We start from the raw sequence: 19733 nt of genomic DNA on the forward strand, positions 1-19733 counted from the left end.
CCAGGCCTCCCACTGCAGAAGGCTCCGGTGACCCTCTCGTATCGTCCAGAGCCCCCAGCGGCAGCCCCCAGTGTTCCCCCAGCAATGGCGACAGTGAGCTGTGGGCCACACTGCTGCGTGCTGTTCGCTCAGATGCAGCCCTGGACGGCCCGCCTCTGCCCCCACTGCCCACCTTCCCCAGCCAGGTGTGTCTTCGGGAGAGCAGGGTGGCCAAGGGTGTTCAGGCAGGGTCTCTGGGCCTGGCCTCACCCAGCTCCTCTTCTGCAGGAAGCAGGGCCGGAACTCCTCGCAGCCCCTGAGGTCTTCGCGGTGGGGAATAACTCCTTTACCTGGACACCTTTTCCGCCAGCCCACACAGGCTGGGGCCATGCTGACAGGTCATTGAGAGGGCCTGCGGGCCCCCCGGGGTCACCCACCCCATCCCTGGAAGGACAGCATGTGCCTGATCCCTGTGGGAACCCCAAGCCCCAGGAGCAGCTGACTAAGGAGGGGCCCTTAGCCCTGCAGAGCTGCCCCATGTGCCTGGAGGAATTCACGGCTGAGTGAGTGCTCACCCTGCACCCAGACCCTGCCGCATGTCTGACTAACTGCCCAGCTTGGGAAGCTAGGGGATGCTTGGCTCGGCACCAGCTTCCTGAGGCCATGTTGCATACACACAAAGTGGGCTCAGGCCGCTGGCCAGTGCCTGGTAGTCCTGTTGGGCTCCCCTGCTCTCTCTCTGTGGCCCAGTGCCACGGAGCCGAGTAGGACTCTCCCCCCCTGTTGTCCCAAGATTCCAGGCAGCTTGTGGTGTAGAGTGTCCCCTGCCTGTGCCCAGCCTGTACTGGCCTCCAGAGCCAAGCCAGGCTGGGGTCTCTGCCGACTCCCCTGAAACAGCCATGGGACCTTTATACAGTCCCTGTGAGTTTTGTGATGGTCTTTTTCAACTCCAAATTGTGTGTGTGTGTGTGTGTGTGTGTGTTTTGAGTAAGGGGATGGAACCTAGTTTTACTTAGAAATTGAGCCCCAGCTGTCCAGATCATGGTCCTGATTCTTGCTCAGTTCTATTTTGGGGGGTTGCTGGGAGTTGACCCCCCCATGCCTTTGTACTGAGCCACATCCATCACTGGCTCATTTTTATTTTGAGACAGTCTCACTAAGTTTCCCAGGCTGGCTTCAACTTTCCATCCTCCTGCCTCAGCCTCCCAGAGTGGGATCACAGCTGAGATCACAGATGTGTGCGCACCACCACGCTGGCCTTGACCTTCTTGAAGGAGTCAGCCAATCATGGGTGCAGGGTCAGGACAGCATCAAGATGTGGTGACTTCATAAAGAGCTGGCCAAGGGCTGCATGCTCTGGATGTCACATAGCCAGCCAGGAGAGTGACCCTGGTTTTGAAGCAGAATCAGCCTAGGAAAGTGCAGGTCTGGAGTTCAGTTAGCTGTTAAGGACAGCAGAAAAGAAAAACTAAGCACAAACAATCACTCGCTGTCAAAGTGCCGGGGTGAGGGGCTGGGCGGGCACTGCAGTGCCTATGGCCCAGGGTGAGTGCCAGGTACTCCTGGTGACCCCCCAGCCAGAATCCATGTTACTTGCCTTTGCAGGGCTGCCCTAAGTGCAGACCTGGCCTCACCCACCAACCCTGACAAAGCAGGGAAGCCACCCTGGTTCTCCTGTTGGGGAAACAGGGACTCAGACGGGAGAGTCTGTGGGGGGCATGAAAGGGGAATCCAATGCTGGTGCAGCCACCAGCCCACCCATACCAGGGCCTTCTGTCTTGTGCTGTGTGCGTTGTGTGTGTTTCTAGAGACTCTAAAGAAAGACCCTGGAAGACGGAAGTTCAGAGAGAAAAGCCCTGGTTCTGGGCTTCATCAGCAGGTGCACCCAGTGTGGCTTGGTGCCTCATTTGTTCTGGTTTGCCAGTGAGGGGTCCAGTCTTACCAAGTCAAGGTGCTCTGGCAAGTCCTCCTGTCTGACTGTGAAGGGGAGGACTTGTGTGGGGTTGAGTCGCCCCAGTGTGGCTGTGACATGGGGGCTGCTGGGGAGGATGTGGCCCATGTGCTTGGGCAAGAATGCAGGTCGTGTGCCCATGGTGGCCTCTTTGTATCTAGAAGCCACTGCACACCAGCCTGTCTCTTGCCTCGGCTCGGCTGTGCCTGGATGGCAGCTGGTGCCCCATGTGCAAAGCAGAGACCAGGCTGAACAGAGCCTTTTTTGTTTTTTGGCAGTAGTGGGGATTGAACCCAGGGCCTTCACACTGAGCTGCACCTCTAGCTCTTTTTATTTATTTATTTTGAAGCAAGGTTTTACCAAGCTGCTCAGTTTTGAAGGCTTGGCAGAAACTTTTGATCCCCCTGCTTCAGCCTTCCAGAGTGATGGCATGACAGGTGCACTCCACCCCACCTGGCTAGTGCTCTTTCACTATGGCGTGGGGTTCTGGAGGAAAGTCTGAGGGTCACCAGCTGAGGGACACCGCTTGGACTCCCTGGGTGGGATGGCCCAAGGCCCTCACAGCCTTGGAGAGGTGTGCAGAGGGGCTGCTTGGGGACAGGCAGTGCCCCAGGAGTCTGCAGGGAGGAGGAATCTGCTGGCTAGCAGGGCACAAAGGTCCTCAGGACTCGTGGTGCCTCATTTAGCTCTGGGTGACCCTGTGTGGCTCCATGGGACCAGGCCAAGAAGCTGCTGGGACAACGGTACTGAGCTGGGGGAGCGTATGGGTGGACCCTCTGGCATGGGGAGGGACACAGAGCAGAGCCCAGGGGAATGGAGCTGGGTGGTGGCCTGGTCTGAAGGCCTAGGCCATGGGGTGCAGGGAGGGTGGCAGGAGGCAGCCAGGCTTGCTGCTCTGTGGGGTGCAACCCCAGGTGTAGGGGCTGTCACCCCAGCAGGACCCTGGCGGCACTCAGGAGGCACAGGTGGAGCCCTTGGGCCCCAGCTGCAAGTGAGCTGTGCTGGGCAGGGCATCCTGACTTCCCTCCTGAGCTTCTGCAGAGGTTGGGCTTGGCCTTCCCATCCCAGACCTCTCCTGGCCTTCCTGCCTGGCCCAGGACCACCCTCCTGTGGTATGGAGTGCACGGACCTCCCAAGCGCCTCAGAGTGAATCTGATGGTAGGGTTTGGCCCTTATTGAGAAGGGCGGTCCCCAGGCTGGGCTCAGTTTTCCTGGTGAAGAGCTGCCTGGTACCAGGCAATGTGATCACACAGTGGGCCAGTGCCCACCCCGCCCATCAGCCTTCCATTGCAGTCTTCTGCATGGCTGCTGGGGTAGAGCCTAGAGCGTGCTCCCCACTGCAGGGTGACCTGTGTGCCCATCCCTGGCCACTCAAGGGGGCCTGGGGCGGTTTTCCCACCTGGGGTGGGGTAGGAGGCTGAGTGACACCTCTCCTCATCCCTGCAGGCTGAACCAGCTGGACGTGGACAGCCACCTGGCACAGTGCCTGGCTGAGAGCACAGAAGATGTGGAGTGGTAGCCATTGAGGGGATAGCATGGAGACCTGGTGACCTCACCCACCCTTAGCCTGTACATTAAATCAGGTTCTCACCTGACCAGGACATCAGTTTTTATTTTCTGAAGTAGTGCGATCACCATGATGAAAACAGTGCCATCTCCCAGGAAGCTGGAGCCCTTCACCAGCCAGAGGGGGCCTCACCACCCACACTGGCCAGCCGTTGTCACACAGGGCTGCCCAGGTGGCCTGACATGTGGTCTTAGGCAGTACTGGGGATGGAAACCAGGGCCTTTGCACTAAACCACATACCATCCCTTTTTATGGTATTCTATTTTGAGACAGGGTCTTGGTAAGTCACTAAGTTGCCTAGGCTGGACTTGAACTCGAAGCCTCCTGTCTTTGCCTCCATGTGTTAGGTACCACCATTCCCGGCTGTGGCTCCTCCTTAAATGGGGAATCGTGGGAGGGACCTGGCTGTGCCTTCTCAGAAAACTCTGTTCCCGCTGATAGGTGAGTAGGAATAGAGTGATTTGTGGTCACTTTCTTTCTGCTGTTCAGCCCCAGATCTAGCACTAGCCCGACTGGTCCTGGAAGGGCAGGCGAGGTGCAGAAGCTCAGCACACCCCTGGAGCCCGCACCACTGGGCCCAGTGCTCACCTGGGTGCACGGAGCCCAAGTCACCCAGCCCTGTGTGTGTCCCCGAGTGAAGGTGCCCTGGGCCAGGTCACCATTAGGGTCCCAGTGCCTCAGAGGGGCCTGCTCCATGCCCCTCTTGTATCCTCTGGGCCTTGTGGACTGGATTGTCCACACCTGCCTCCAACCTCTGCCCTCCAGAGACACCAGAAGTAACGCTGTCCCAGGTTCCTGGAATCGCTCAATCCAGACAAACTAACACCAGAAATGAACCATCCCAGCCGTGTGTAGAGAGACCCAACTCCACGAGCCCCAGAAAGAGGCCAAGCTGGGCACAGTCGGAAGACAGGGCAGGGAGACAATGCCGGCACTGCTCCACCTCCGCAGCCCTGTTACAGCGCCAGCTGTGCATCCCAAGGCTGTGGTTGTGTCTCTGGTGGGGGCTGCATGGGACCAGGACCCCCCAAGTTTCTAGGAACCTAAATCTGCCCTAAAAATGACTTCAAAACCCTCTGCTTCCCCGAAACACCTACTTCTAACAAAAACACTAACAACCATGCGTTTTCGTTAAAGTCTTTAATAGATGTGCCAGGGCAGGTATGACCTCGGCGGAGGGTGAGAACATCATCCACAGCGGGAAAACTGGCTGTCCACGGGCTTGGCTCAGACCAGAGATGGCTGTGGTACCGCTTTACAATCACGGGTCACCAGTGTCACGAACCACATCCACGGGCGCACACGGCTGTGCCGGGGCCATCGCAAAGATTGGGGCTTTTCCCAAGCACACTTCAATACATCTTCCTTTTTAATTTATAAAACAATTCACTGTATATAAAAATCTCCCCTTCTGATGGGCACAATGATATTCACACATTTGTACAGGAGCAGCCCAGCTGGCAACCAGCAAGCAATTGGCAACACGGCAGTATTTAAATAATGCCCTCCGAGGCACCCATGCCGAAGCAGGCCCCATGGTACAGGCGAGAGCTGCCCGCTGGACTCCCTGGGTCTTTGCTGCACCCGGCAGCTGTGACCACGTGGAGCCTACTCTGTGTCTCCTGACCTGCCTTTTCAGCCAGCGTCAGGCTGCCGAGGACATGCTGGCTGAGATATATCTGCAATCAGAAGGCAGAGGGACGCCAGAGCCGGGGTGGGGCGCCCCAAAACCTGTGCCGCCACCAAGGCAGTCTGGGGAGTCCAGCACCGTGGGCCCAGTGAGAGTCACCACGCTATGCTGGCCGCTCGGAGGCCTGAGAAACCTGAGTGTGGAGAGGGGGGCAGGTGGGTGGCAGGGTGTGGCACATGTGGATTTTCCTGACCTGATCTCTGCAGGCCGCCAGCCTGGTGTGGGACCGGCCTGGCTGAGCTCGGGAAGCTGCCCTTCCCAGGGAGGGGCACTGTGGCAGTGGGTGTTCTGGGGGTGTCATCAGCTTTAAGGCTAGGGTCTGTCACACAGGTATTTTTTTCAATTTTCTAATGCTGAGCAATGTATTACTGATAAAAATATTTCTGGGCCGGGGATTTAGCTCAGTGGTTCCACCGCCTGCCTTGCAAGCGCAAGGACCTGAGTTCGATCCCCGGTATAAAAAAAAATTTTTCCAAAAATCTAATACAGAACACAAGACATCCTGGAGGCACTGGTTCGTGTTCTCAGAAATACACTTGTGCACAATTAGATCTCTGTTTTATTTTGCCTTTTTTTGTTGGTTTTTGGTCTTTGATGCTTTGGTGACATGTTTGGAATCTCCAGTCCTCGGAGTGCCCAGTGTAGGCCAGCCCTGCCGTGGTGCCAGCGCTCAGAACTTACCGCGTTGGTAAAGGCTCCTCTTGGCGGCATCCCCGTAGGCACTTGGACTCCTGTCCCCCCTCCGCCTCCAGCCTGCCTTGGCGAGCTCAGCAACTCAGTGTGGCTGCGCAGGGACTTGGGCAGGTGCCACTCAGAAAAAAGGCATCAGAGGGAAGCTGTGACACCATCGGTACATTTTATTCCTCGGGACATTACACGCTCACTTCCCTGGAGGAGCGGTCAGCGCACCGAGTCCTGCTTCTGTGAAACGCGCACCTCGGAGACGGCTCGAGTCTCCCCCAGGGGCAGGGCCGCCACGGCCGGTGGCACGGACACAGGAAGCCCTTCCTCCAGCAGAGCCGGCCTCTGGGCACAGGCATGAGAGGCTGCTCTGTCCCTCCCTGGCTGCGCAGAGCCTCGTGCCTGGCCTGGCATGCATACGCTGTGATTAAGGATAAAGTTACAGGGTCATTCACGGGCGTGTCCACGACAGACGCACGCGGCCTCACACGGACTCCTCAGTGGACAGCAGAAGTGGGTTGATGTACTCGAAGCCTTCAAACTCTGACTGGTCGATCCTCTTAATGACATCCCTGGAGGCACAGAGGGGATAGTGGTGGCCCATGCATGTGCTGACAGGTGGCCTCCCAACCTGAGGGAGGACGAGAGTGGGGGACCCCACTCCTCACCGGGATGGGTCCCGCCCCCAGGGCCCAGACTCACTCATCATCCGGGGTCAGCTGCACAGGCTCACTGGTGAACTGCGTGTCGAAGTTATCCAGGCCATAGTCGTCTGAGATCTGTGGCTGGAAGGGCGGCAGGGCCTGCTTCTTCTCCAGCTGAGGAAAAGTGAGACAGCAGAGAGCTGAGTGGGCCAGGTAGACGTGGCTTTCTGCACCCACGAGATCACAAAGGAAGTGAAAGGCACCCTAAGAGCAGACCCTGTGCCAGACAACTCGTGTGAGCTAGAGAGTGGGATGTGGTACCCGGGGTCTGTGTTCCCAGGGCCACTGCTGCACAACCTGGCACTGAGGGTGATGGGGGTTTCTTCTCTTAATGCCTTGGAGCTGAATGTGAAGGTGCTATAGAGACCCTCCTGCCACTGCAGCAGGAGAACACGGGAGCCTTGGGGACAGACAGGCCACTGCGGGAGGGTAAGGGAGGGCCTGGTGCAGGGCACCTGAGTAGGACGGTGGGGGCCCCACCAGGTTGGGGCTGCAGCTGAGCCCAGGGGTGTGCTCCCCCATGGGCCACACCACAGCTCTTTTCTTTTTTTGTGACAAGGTCTTGCTATGTAGCCGAGGCTGGCCTCAAACTTGCAATGATCCTCCTGCCTCAGCCTCCTGGAGTGCTGGGATTATAGGTGTGGGCCACAGTGCAGCACATTTCTGTTCTGAATCACCGGGTCCCAGCCTTATGTTGTGGCAGCAAAAGCTGACTGACACTCCCTTGCATGCTCACACTCATTCACGCATGCATTCTCTCACCCACTCGCACTCCTGTGTGGGCTGGGCTTACACCCAGAGCTGAGGCTGCTGTCCCACCCTGTGAGTGGCCACGCAACAGCCTGGAGAGGGACAGCATGTAGCTCAGCTCCCTTTCACATGGCCACACAGGATGCTGACATGGGCCCTGTGCCACCCACATGGCTCCCCACTATCAATCAGAGCAGCGAGGTCAGGATGGCTGTGGCAAAGACCATGCTGGGAGGAAACCTGGACACTTTGGGAACTTGTCCACACACACAGCTCCTGCTGACCAGGGTGGCACAGGAACCTGTGACATCACAGAAACGGGCAGACCCTTCCAGTGTGTGCAGGACGTGTTGGGCAGGTGGCCACCTCAGCGAGGCCTCCTCAGCAGTCACCTCCATGAACACGGGGGCCAGCATGGGGCTGTGGGACACAGGATGTCCCTTTTTTCACCCGTTTTATCAGTCTGGTTTCTGATAAAAAGTGAGAAAAGGGAGCATCTCTTATCTTTCCCCCTTTTCATCCTGGGCTGCTTTAAAAGACTGAGGTAGAGAGTCAGGGCAGAGACTGGGTGCTGCTGCCAGTCTGTGAGGGGAGTGCTGGTCATCAGTCTCCCTCAGGTGCCCACAGCCAGGTTGTGACTCACTCCAGGGCCCCCTGTCTCCCTGCCCACTGGGCCCCTGACCCTTCAGATGCTGTCTTCTGAGCTGGACCTGGGCCACAAGGACAGAGCTACGGGTGGCAGGTGCTACCCTTCAGTGACATCCATGAGGCTGTGGTCACAGTGGCAGGGGACACAACAGCTGGGGCTGCGCTGTGCGTGCTGAGGGCCATGGGACTTGTTTCCTTCTGGTCACCTGTGTCGCCACAGGAGCTCTCTTCTCAGCGCAGCGAGGAGCAGAGGCCTGGGACCCCGCAGCGGAGGGGAGCAGGCCCCAAGTCCCCTCAGCACCCACACTGGGCCGGCCCTTACCCCACAGCCACCTCTGCTGCTGGCATCCACACCGAGTCCATGCCTGGTCACAGACATTCTGCTGTCCCTCCGAACCCATCCCTTAGGAGAGTGCCAGAGACACCCAGGTAGGCTGGGGACAGTGCCCATCCCTGCTCTGTGCCCTGGTCCCTTGCTGCCTGCTTTCCACCTTCTTCAGCTACTGCAGCACATGCACAGGGTCCTTGGTGATAGGCCCTCACACTCAGAGCAGCCTGGACTGCGACTGGCCTGAAGCCCGGGCCCTGGGGAATGGAGGCATCTGGTCAGCAGGTGTCCCCATGGCTGGGCCCTGTCACGTGACAGGGCACGATGTGGCCCTGACTCCAAGGAGGCACAAGTGCCATCTCTGGAGCTGCCCAGGCCAGAGGGTGGTGTGGGAGGAGGCAGAGCCCACACAGGCACGGGCCCCTGGCTAGTGGTGGAGACACCGGTGAGCTGGCTCTGCTGCTGCCTAGAGCTCTGCTCCCAGCCCTGCTTCAGACCTGGGCTGGAGAAGAGTGAGCCCCACAGAACTGCACTGGTGGGAGGAGCCCAGGGCCTGGAGTCCCAGCCCCTTGTGCCCTGTGGTAGACCCCAAGCTGGCAGCTGGAGAAGGGGAGAAGGTGTCCAGGAGAGGCAACCTGGGCTCTACCAGCTGAGGCCAGAGAGGATGGAGCGCATAGGCATGGTCACCCCAACCGCCACGACCAGGCAGGGTGTGGGCGTGGGAGGCTCTTCAGAAGCCAGGGTGAGGCCACTGAGCTGAGAAGCCCATGTCACATCCAGGTATCTAGGCATCAGCGCCCCAAGGGGAGGGTGCCGGGCATGGCCTTCACAGCACCACGGCCAGGCTCTGGGGCAGCAGGGCTTGAGGCCTGGCAGGTGTGGACAGAAGCTCCTGAGCAGAAGGTGCTGAGGGCTGCGGGGATGGCACCTGCTGACTGGCAGCTCACGGGGTGTGAGCTATGTGGGGGGCCCAGTATTTGCTCAACAAGCTGTCAATTCTTTGTTCTCTCAAAAGATCATATTTTACAGGCTGTGCTCCAATAACTGTATGCCTCCTAGACCTGAAATGAGCTAGGTTTGGTTTTGCTCTAACACCAGGAGCAGACCTCAGGTCAGAACTGAACACTGCACTCACTGCCCTGTGGTGACCAGGACCTTCCCTGGGCTGGACCCAGGGCTCCTCCCAGCCACAAGGGCAGGTGCTGCTGGGAACCCCTGCCCCTCTGTCCCCGCGCTGCCTTACCAGGTCCCAGTCTATGCTGCGGAAGAAGGCATGTGACTTGATGTCGGAAAATCCTGTCTGGAGCCGGCAGCCGAGCCTCTCTTTGGGGTCCTAGGGATCAGATGCAAACAAGACTTAGCCCGAGGCCAGGCTCAGCCCTTGGCAGGCAGCTCCCCATCTCTGAGCCTTTGCTCAGAGCCCGACACCCCTGCACTGGCACCTTCTCCTGAAGCCCCAGTCCCTTCTGTTTGCAGACAACATGGTTCCACTTCACTTTGTTTCATATGAATAAATGCCCAGGGCTGTGGTACGGAGCTCAATACAGGGTGGAAATCCAAACCCTTGCACAAACTGGGGCACCGTGGTGAAGCGTACCTTGTTCAGAAATCCTTTTAAGACGTGGGAGGCTTTGACGGACAGGAAGCGGGGAATGCGGATGGGCTTCTCCAGGATCACTACAGGGCAGACAGACATAACTGTGAGGTTGGACCCACCTTGCCCCCTCAGGGAGTCCCTGGGTGGTCACCAGAGAGCATGGAGGGATAGCCCGGCCCTGACCTGCATATCCAGGCTTGGTTTGGGGACTGAGGATTACTAGACCCAGGGCCTCTGCCCTGCCCTGCAGATCCACAACCTTCTTTTATTTTCTGAGAGTTAAACTGCTAAGCTGCCCAGGCTGGGCTCCAACTCGTGATCTTCCTGCCCCAGCCTCCAGAGCGCTGGGATTGCAGGTGCTTGCCCCCAGGCCTGGCTCTACTGGCAACATCTGTGTCTGAGCAGGGCAGGTGTCCAGGGGCCGGGCCCTGCCCAGAGTCCTGGATGTGCCTGGCTGGGTGGGACAGGTGACCCCCTCGGACCCATGAGCCCATGGGTAGGGGCCGGCGTGCCTGCAGCACCCACCTTGGAACAAATAATCCTCCGTGTTCATGTCAGGGTTGTCGCTGATGATGTCGAAGGGGGAGCGGCCGGCCATCATCTCGAACATGAGGACGCCCAGTGCCCACCAGTCCACGCTGAACCCTGGGGTAGCAGGCACTGTCAGCAGCTGACAGCAGCCCTGCTCGGCCCAGGGAGCGGCGGCCAGGTTCCCCACAGCCACCGTCCCACACGGCGCGTGTCCCCATTGTCACCTGCCCTTCGGGGGCATCCTGACCTTGACATGCAAACCCAGCTGCTGCTTTCTTGCTCTGCTGTGCTCAGCAAAGCCCTCCCCTCAGGCAGCCAACGGCGCCTGGAACCCGAACCCGGTTCTTAATGCTGTCACAGCAGGTGGGGACTCTCCCAGGTCTTGCAACCTTGCACTGACCACAGCCCTGACTTCTCTGGATGCCACACAGCTCCGGGAGCCCTGTCACTATAGGACAGGGAGGTGCCTGTCTCACCTGCCTGTCCCCAGCCTGCTTTATGGCAAGGAAAATGTGTGGAAACGCATGCAGGCACATTCCCGATGTGCTTCCCTGGGCACCTGAGGTGCACACGCCTACTGCACGGCGTGTACCCACACACACACAGACAGACAGACACACACACACACACACACACAGGCCATGTGCCCTGCTCAGGGTGCCCATGGGGCAGAGTGCAGGCAACATGTGTGGGGCTGTGTGGCGCAGAGGGTGCTGGGTCCCGATGGAGGCCCTTGGGCAGCCCAAAGTGATGCCCTGTCATCTGCAGCGGCATGGGCATGTCCACACCTCTGCGCTGAGCAGTCCATCTGCCTGCTCTGGGCCCCATCTTAGGGCCTCCGGGGGACCCAAGGTAGTCTGCATGGGCCCAGATGGGGCCACTGACTTCAGCTGGACACGGAGGGGTTATGGGCACTCACTCGGGTGTGATGTGGGCAGGCCCTGTCCGCGATTCCCCCGGGAGCCGCAAACTCACCGTACTCCTCTCCCCGCAGGATTTCTGGGGCGATGTAATTTGGGGTTCCACAGAAAGTGCTCGTCGTGTCGCCAGGACCTAGGCCTTCCTGCAGGGACAATTACCTGGGTGAAGGGGCAGGGCAGGCGGAGTGGGACGGGCAGGCAGCTAGGGCAGCTTGCAACCTTGCACATGCCGTAGTCTGTCAGCTTGATGTGCCCATCCGAGTCCAGCAGTACATTGTCCAGCTTCAGGTCCCGGTAGATGATGCCTCGCTCATGCAGGAAGTTGAGTGCAATGCAGATCTCAGCAGCGTAGAACCTGGGGCAGGACAGTGGGGCAGCCGGTCAGCTGGTCAGCTGTGCTGCACGACCACCCTTGCCTTGGGCTGAGTCTCAAACTGGGGCCAAGCAGATGGCACAGGTGTGTAGCACAGGCTCTCAGAGACTGGCGGGCCCTAAGTACACGCACGACTACCATAAAAAGGCCAGAAAATGACTGTGAAGATGGCGTGAAGATGGCGAGGCTGTGGGCCATGTGTGCAGGGGGACAGCAGGTGGGACCCTCTGTGACCCCACCTGAGCCTGCACCCCAGAGGGATAGCTGGGTTTCCAGTCAGTGCCCACATGTGATGTTCGGGGTAGCTTCATTCCCAAGGAAAACCCAGAAGCAACTCAGTATCCGTGACTGCCGTGTACAGGAAGGACAGCAGCCGGCCCTGCTGTGGGTGCTGCTTGGGCTTTCTGGGAAGGAAGTGCCGGTGAAAGCCACAGCACAGACAAGTCACATGGCCCTCACATGCTCCAAAATAAGTCAGATACAAAACACCAAGTCCTGTGTGCCACCCTACAGGAGCCACTGGGAACTCAGGGTCCAGAGACAGCAGAGGGAGGCAGGGCACAATGGGGACAGTCTTGGTCTAGTTTCTATTGTTACTGTTTTTTTTGAGACAGGGTCTCACTGTGTAGTTCTGGCTGGACTTGAACTCATGGCAAGTCTGCCTTGGCCGCCAAGGGCTAGGGTTCCATGTGTGCACTGCCACGCCTGGTTTCAGTCTGGTTTGGACTTTTGGAGGGCAGGTGTAATACCGGGGATTGGACCCAGGGATGTTCTACAGCTGAGCTACATCCAGCCCTCTATTTATTTTGTTTGTTTTTTAGGTACGGGGGATTGAACTCAGGACCTTGCGCTTGCAAGGCAGGCGGCGGACCACTGAGCTAAATCTCTGATCTTCCCTCTTTAAGTCCTGTGTGCCACCCTACAGGAGCCACTGGGAACTCAGGGTCTTGGTCTAGTTTCTATTGTTACTGTTTTTTTTGAGACAGGGTCTCACTGTGTAGTTCTGGCTGGACTTGAACTCATGGCAAGTCTGCCTTGGCCGCCAAGGGCTAGGGTTCCATGTGTGCACTGCCACGCCTGGTTTCAGTCTGGTTTGGACTTTTGGAGGGCAGGTGTAATACCGGGGATTGGACCCAGGGATGTTCTACAGCTGAGCTACATCCAGCCCTCTATTTATTTTGTTTGTTTTTTAGGTACGGGGGATTGAACTTGCGCTTGCAAGGCAGGCGGCGGACCACTGAGCTAAATCTCTGATCCCTTCCCTCTTTATTTTTTGAGACAAGGTCTCACTAAGTTTGCCCATGTTAGGCTCAGACTTGTGAGCCTCCTGCCTCAACCTCGAAAGCATCTGGGATTATCGTGTGCACCACAGTGCTCAGCCATCTCTGTGTGGGAAGAGGAGCCTTTGCAGATGGATGGACTGAGGTCACAATGGCTGTCAGGACAGTGCACCTGTGCTCTGTGCCTCTCAGTGTCTAACAGAAGCAGCGAGGGGGCCGGGTGCTGCTCTGCACTTTGCCTGCCCTCTCTGAACAGTGCCCAGGTGACGCAGAGCTGCACGGACTCCAGGGAGGAAAGGACGGTGTGACTCCGAGACCTAGTCCAGAGCCTCTCCATTTATACCTGGGGCTCCACCTTCAATTCAACTCTCTCTGCCCCGCGCTCCACCCCTGCCCTCTGGTGCCCACCTGGCATGCTCCTCGGGAAGCTTCCTCTGCCTCTGCATGTGGAACATGAGGTCCCCGCCATTGACATACTCGATAACCAGGAACAGCCTAGGAGGGAGAGGGGTCAGGGCTGAGTCACCGTGAGTACAGCTGGCCTGCTGTGGATGGACCCTCTGGGCAGCGCTGTATACAGCAGGCAGAGCCCTGCACTAGTTGGTGGCTTCCCAGGGGCCTGGGGAGCCACGCCTCGGAGACTCATGGCCCTCACACAGGTGACGTGTGTGCACGAGGCTGCACACACTCTCCGCATGCTCGAGGGGTCTCAGTGATGAGTGCAGACTCCCGCCCTGGCCCTGCGCATCCAGGAGCTGTCAGTGCAGCAAGGGCAGACACGTGGGCCAGAGGCAAAGGCGGGCTGCTCTCTGGCCCTGCAGAAAAGGCTCTGAGGTCTGGTGTGGGCAGTGAGCAGGGAGATCCTGGGTCCCGGGCCACAAGGCACTCACCAACCTCACCAGGCTGCCCCTGTGGAGGCCACTGACCCAGAAGATCCCTAAGATAAGAAAATCAGTCTGAGCTTTATGAAAACAAAACTCTTCAGGACTCTTCAAGCACAGGGCTGATACTTCTCACAACCACTGAGAATTACAAGGGGTGATCAAAATATATGGTGAATGCTCATAAAAATGCATCACAGTGAAAGATAACACAGCTATGAAGCCCGCTCAAAAATTGAACACACTGATCTCATCATTCTCGCCATTTTCTTTTTTTTTTCAGGTACCAGAAATCGAACTCAGGACTTTGCGCTTGCCAGGCAGGTGAGGTGCCACTGAGCTAAATCCCCAGCCCTTTCTTGCGACTTTCTGAAGCAGCTCTGGAGTCCTCTTTCCTGAAGTGTCCTTGTGGTGACTGCTGTTGCCGAGCGCTGTCCAGTGGAAGAGCAGCTCATGAAAATACGGCACTTCGTCCTCATCCACCTGTCACCAGAGAACGCACCATGCCACTCACTTCCAGCTCTCCTCCAAAGTCAGAATGACCAAGAAAGGTCAACGTTTTGAATCTCAGGACACTGAGGCAGCTGGCAGAGCACAGCTGAAGACATGAAGGAAGACTTCTAAAGCTGGGCATGGTGGCGCATGCCTGTGATCCCAGCACTCAAGAGGCTGAGGCAGGAGGACTGCTGCTGAACTTAAGACCAGCTCAGACCAGCCTAGTGAGACCCCATCTCCTCAAACCCCCAAAAAGGAGGACTCCAAAACTGCCTCGGAAGTGGCAAGCACAATGTGGCAAGTGTGTTCCAAGAGAGGGGCATTAATGACAGCATGTCCTTTACTATAACATTTAAAAAATTTAAGCATTCACTGCGGCTGACCCACAGAATAGCAGTCCCGTCCGGGCTTGGCCACCCATTGAGAAACCTGGGAAACGGACGACAGAGGGACATTAAGGCAGCAGGGGCTCAGGAGGACATGGTCCTTGGCCCCTTGGCCCTGTGCTACCAGAGGGAGTGCACACATCCTGGGGGAGGGAATGGTGGCTCATCCTGGTGTAGCCACTAGGAGCAGCTGGGTGATGCCCCAGTAAGAACCCCAAGATGGAGGAGTGGGGGCTCTCAGCAGTCTGCACCCTGTCTGTACACCTGCTCCTTTTGCTAGTTTTTCTGCCTTGGTTCTGTAGTCACAGCCACAAGCAGAGGCGGAAGGTATGCCGAGCCCGCGGGTCCCGCTGGAGACTCCCAGAGCATGGTGTGGCTTCTAAGGAGAACGTGGCTGGCAACTTTTCAAAGACAGTGATGATGGCAGCCAGGGGACCCTGAGTTCTAAAGGGAGCACACACTTACAGTTCCAGACCTCCGGTTTGTCAGTGCCCTTGAAGCAGAGCTCCAGCACACAGCACTCGGGGAAGCCGCCACACACCGGCCTGACCCCGTCCTGCGCCCACGTGGGCTCCATACCAGGCCCCAGGCCTGCACCCTGTGGGACGCGGTCCACACGTCTCACGGTTACGTAACTCAGTAATTAATGTGGTAGGTATGTGATGCAGTAACTAAGTTCAGACCAGGACGTTCACTGAGCAGGACGCCAACAGTGCATCTGGTGACCAGAAAGCCCTCCACGGGTGGCAGCCAGCAGGGCCCTGGACCCCCGCTCTCTTACCGGCTCGTCGTCTGGAAGCAGGAGTGCAGCCCAACCAGGAAAGGGTTGCTGGACGCCTGCTCAAACACGTGCTTCTCCGTCTGCACCCAGTCGATGTCCTACAACAGAAGCCAGGTGGGTGAGGCTCCCAAGCGTGCCTGGGGGTCCTCGGCAGGCTCGACAGGAAGGGGCGAGGGGTGGGCAGTGCACACGGGATGAGAACACGCCATCGGGATGCAGCAATTGTTGTCAACTCAGTGCCATCAAACCTGCTGCCATTGCCACCACCACCGTCTCCCTTCCCCGCCCCACTGGGCCTCCCTGCCAGCCTCTGGCTCTGTGGATCCCTGTGAGCCCCAGAGGTTGGCACCATCTCCCCAGGTGAGCGAGGGTGCAGGACTGAGCAGGCTCCACGACCCCGCGTCCGCCTCCACCTCTGCCTCCCACCTCTGCATCCCGCTCGCTCTGGCCAGAGCTCAGTGGGTGCTGAGAGCTCTCAGAGCACCTAGGGTCCTGCCCACCCCACCCCAGCCCCAGGAGACCCCAGAACGCAGTGCCTCTCTTAGGGTAGGAATGAGGGCAGAGACCAGCTAGAGTGGTGCAGGTCCCAGGGGGTTTCTGGAGCAGGCCTGCGGCCCTCCCAGCCCCCTTCCCCAGGCTTGTCCCTGTGGCCTCCTTCCTGGGCCGTCAGCCCTGCCTGTCCCTACGGGCACTGCCAGCCCCACACTTCAGCCCAGGCCTGCTCACCCACTGTCGCCACCCCCACCAGGACGCCCCTCCTCTCACTTCCGTGGGTCACCCAGGGGCTGAACCTAGTGGGTGGCCACCACACCTGTGCCCTCATGGCCCCATGACGGCACCTGATGTGTGAGCTGCGTGTGACCCACAGGGGAGCGGCTGCACATGGGACACCTGGCACCTCATGGGCTGATACTGCAGAGAGGGGCAGCAGTAGTGGTCCCAGAGCAGGCAAGAGCAGAGTCAGCAGGACAAAGGGTTCACAGGGAAGCCAGGAAAAGTCAGGAGCAAGGGACGAGTCGTGAGGTGCAGTGCAGCAGGGACCCAGAGTGACAGGGCGGCCGGAAGGAGCAATGCAGGAGGTGGGTGCTGTGTCCTGGGCAGGTTCTCAGCTCAGTGAGCAGCACAGGGGGCGCTGATCCAGGAGAACCTGAACGGGCTCCCGGTGTCCCTCAGCACAGTGCAGGGAGGACCCACACAGGGGCCCTGGGGATAGTGCAGTGGCACATCTGCCATCCTCAGGACACCCTGGGCCTCTCTAGACCCACACACGTGCCCGCCTAGCCACCACCCAACTCCCAGAACTGCACCTCTCAAGAGCAGACCTAAAACTCATCTTGGCCTGGTGGACGGTTTGAAGAGGCCAAGAGAACAAAGCCAAAGCATAGGCAAAACTCTGAGCCCTTCTCCTCCAGCTCTGCAGGCCCCACCCCGTGCACTCCACTAACTTTCTGGTTGGCATGGTGTGCTGGAAAGAGGGGTCAGGATTCCTGTGTGATACTGCCAACCAGCAGGGAGCCACCCGGTGCCTCAGTTTCCTTAGCTGTAAATGCAGGCACCAGCCACTTGCCAGCACAGCACCTAGGGTGGAAGGCCCAGTTCAGCAGGCTGTGCATTGCACAAATGTACCTGCTGGGGAGTGGGGAGGAAAGGCTCAAGTCCAGCCCCTGCCCCAGCCCTGAGCTTCCCAAGGCCAGAGAGGCCTCCTGAGGCCTGGGAAGCTCCAGGTCACTGGGTGTCCAGCAGCAGTGAACAGCCTCACCACTATCTACACGTCAGTGCTAGCTACATGTGCAGGTGTGACATTGAAAGCCCAGCACAGGGAGGAGTAAAGCCAGCCCGTGGAGAACCTGGAAGCCGTGTAGTGCTGGTGGGAGGGAGCATGGTGCACAGGTCCTCAATGGTTCTGGAGAGAGGGAGGGACAGGAGGACGGCAAGGAAGGGACACACAGAGCTAGTTAGGAGCATGACTAGCTTCCAGGGGAATGCAGTCTCATGCTGCAAACACAGGATAATAAAAAGGAAAAGCAGGGCCAGGGACTTAGCTCAGTGGTGCTGCTGCCTGTGAGGTCCCGAGCTCCATCCCCGGTAACAAAAAGAAAAACAACAAAAAAAGGAAAAGCAAACAAATAGTAAACAGTATGAAGCAAGGCAGTGAGTCCTGAAGGTGCATGGACACTGCGTAGACATCCCCACCCACCAGACACGGACACTGGACCCCATCCAAGCCCAGTGGGGCCCACCACATGGGTAGTCCCAGCCTCGGAAGTACCTGTAGTGCCTACCACAGCACATACGCTCATGGCACTGTGCTGAGAGACAAGCCGGGCACAGGCCCCAGCCTAGGACACAGCAGGAGGGCGGGAGCTGGGAGCTGGGGGAACAGGGGGGCAAGGGTGACGTGTAGGTGAAGAAAATGTCCCGGAACCAGGCGCGGTGCCATTATACTGTTCAGCACCACAGTATACCCAGTGATACACTTCCCAGTGGTTGAGACATCTTGCGTTGTCATACCTGGGCTTGAACCCAGGGACCACTGAGTTATGCCCTTAGACCATTTATTTATTTATTCAATTTTTTTATTTTTTGGCAGTACTGGGGATGGAACTCATGACCTAGTGCTTGTGAGGCAGGTGGTGGCACCACTGAGCTAAATCTCAGCCCTATTTTTTATTTTGAGGCAAGGTCTTATTAAGTTGCCCTGGCTGGCCTCAAACTTGTGATCCTCTTGCCTCAGCCTCCCAAGTGGCTGGTATCACAGGCATTGGCCGCTGCCCAACTAATTGCAAACTCGGTGAGGTAATGTTTGCTGCAACCACAAGAAAGCAGTACATGGGAGTGAAATTAAGATCCCAACAAACAGGCTAAGGCTCCTACACCCAGCCCCTCCCGGCACCCCTGGGGAGGCTCCCTGGTGATGGAGATGGCTCACCTCCCAGGTCCACAGCACCCACTCTGTGCAGCCCACCCGGGCTCCCAGTCAGCACGACACCACTGGAGGGTTTGACTGCTAGACTAGGACAGGGGCCCAGACTTAGGGCGTGGCTTTGCTTCCCGAAGCCCGGCACATTTGTGATGGCCTTGAAATGGCTTCTTTGTGAGCCACCTCCACATCTGCCTGAGTCCCCATGTGTGTCCTGAGTCCTCACATGCTCACTGCTGTGTCTTCACCTGCGTTCCCCACACATGTCCCCCATGTCCGCACACATCCCCCACGTCCCTACACATGTCCCTCAGGTCCCCATATGCGTCCTCCACATCCCACACACGTCCATGTCCCACATGCAGCATGTATGTCTTCCACACCCCCACACCTGTCCCCCACCTCCCTACATGGGTCCCTCAGGTCCCCACGTGTCCATGTGCAGATGTGTCCATTTCCACACACGTCCCCCACATCCCCACACCTGTCCCGTGCAGCCTCACCTCGTCATCGTGCACCAGCTCCTTCTTCACCACCTTCATGGCATAGATCTGGTCGTTCTTCTTCAGCCGCACCAAGAGGACCTTGGCGTAGCTCCCGCGCCCGATGACTCTGATGAGGTCAAAGTCCTGCAGCCCGAGCCCCTGAGAGATTTTGATCCCGTCGACCCCGTCGATAACTGGCTTAAGGTCCTAGGAGAGCAGGGCAGGATGGGCGCTGGCCAGGCTTTGGGCCTCCACTCCCGATGCCTCTGCCAGGCCATCGTTGCCAATGCCCAGCCCAAATGGAGGCTGAGGGCAGGTGACAGGCCACACGGGTGCGGGACAGTTCTGTGGGCGGTGAGGGCGCCTGGCGCCCAGCTTTGCTGGGTCCGGTGATAAGCTGACCCGGCCTAGTCCATGCCTTGGGTTGGCTGGGAATCGGGAGCCACCTGGGCAGGGCTGTCACAGCGACTACAGTGCCTGCCTAGCTGGAGTCACAGCCACTGGAGATGTGTGAAGGAAGCAGGCGGGGAGTACACGGGAGGGCGGGGCTGGGCTCTGTGACCCTGGCTCTGAGCTTGCAGTCCAGGGGGACGTATGCAGCCGGCCACACGGTGGGAGCAGGACCAGATGTCTCCCAACCCCACAGGGAGGTCCTATGGCTGGGGATACATGGGGCCCTGGCTGACAGCTCTGACTGCTCAGAATCGAGTTCCCGGCTCCTGCCCGGACTCTGAAAGGCAGCGAGCCCCTCACACTCACCTCGGAATCATCTTTAATGTTGTCGTG

At 58.4% G+C, this 19733-nt stretch overlaps 2 protein-coding genes across 5 annotated transcripts in view; one reads left to right on the forward strand and one right to left on the reverse strand.

Annotated features, from left to right (window-relative positions):
- The window catches only part of Faap20 (FA core complex associated protein 20), a 6565-nt gene extending 2816 nt beyond the window's left edge, over positions 1–3749 (forward strand). Inside the window, exons 2-4 of the mRNA XM_010627888.3 lie at positions 5–185; positions 268–542; positions 3377–3749. Of these exons, the coding sequence (XP_010626190.1) occupies positions 5–185; positions 268–542; positions 3377–3449 (529 nt within the window). The 3' untranslated portion in view covers positions 3450–3749. The remainder of the gene's footprint in view (positions 1–4; positions 186–267; positions 543–3376) is intronic.
- Positions 3750–5600: 1851 nt separating this feature from the next.
- Positions 5601–19733, reverse strand: part of Prkcz (protein kinase C zeta) — a 75492-nt gene continuing 61359 nt past the window's right edge. For 3 of the 4 annotated variants that reach the window (XM_019207971.2, XM_033767619.1, XM_033767618.1), the window contains exons 6-15: positions 18966–19154; positions 15543–15640; positions 13408–13494; positions 11566–11701; positions 11402–11489; positions 10421–10540; positions 9896–9975; positions 9542–9631; positions 6571–6686; positions 6353–6440 (exon numbers count right to left, since the gene is read on the reverse strand). In XM_019207971.2, coding sequence (XP_019063516.1) covers positions 6353–6440; positions 6571–6686; positions 9542–9631; positions 9896–9975; positions 10421–10540; positions 11402–11489; positions 11566–11701; positions 13408–13494; positions 15543–15640; positions 18966–19154 — 1092 coding nt within the window. Of the gene's footprint in view, positions 6441–6570; positions 6687–9541; positions 9632–9895; positions 9976–10420; positions 10541–11401; positions 11490–11565; positions 11702–13407; positions 13495–15542; positions 15641–18965; positions 19155–19733 lie in introns of all 4 variants that reach the window. The other variant, XM_010627770.3, reaches the window with a different exon arrangement.

This window comes from Fukomys damarensis, unplaced genomic scaffold (assembly GCF_012274545.1).
Source record: "Fukomys damarensis isolate Sample0158 unplaced genomic scaffold, DMR_v1.0_HiC HiC_scaffold_23, whole genome shotgun sequence".
NCBI lineage: Eukaryota > Metazoa > Chordata > Mammalia > Rodentia > Bathyergidae > Fukomys > Fukomys damarensis.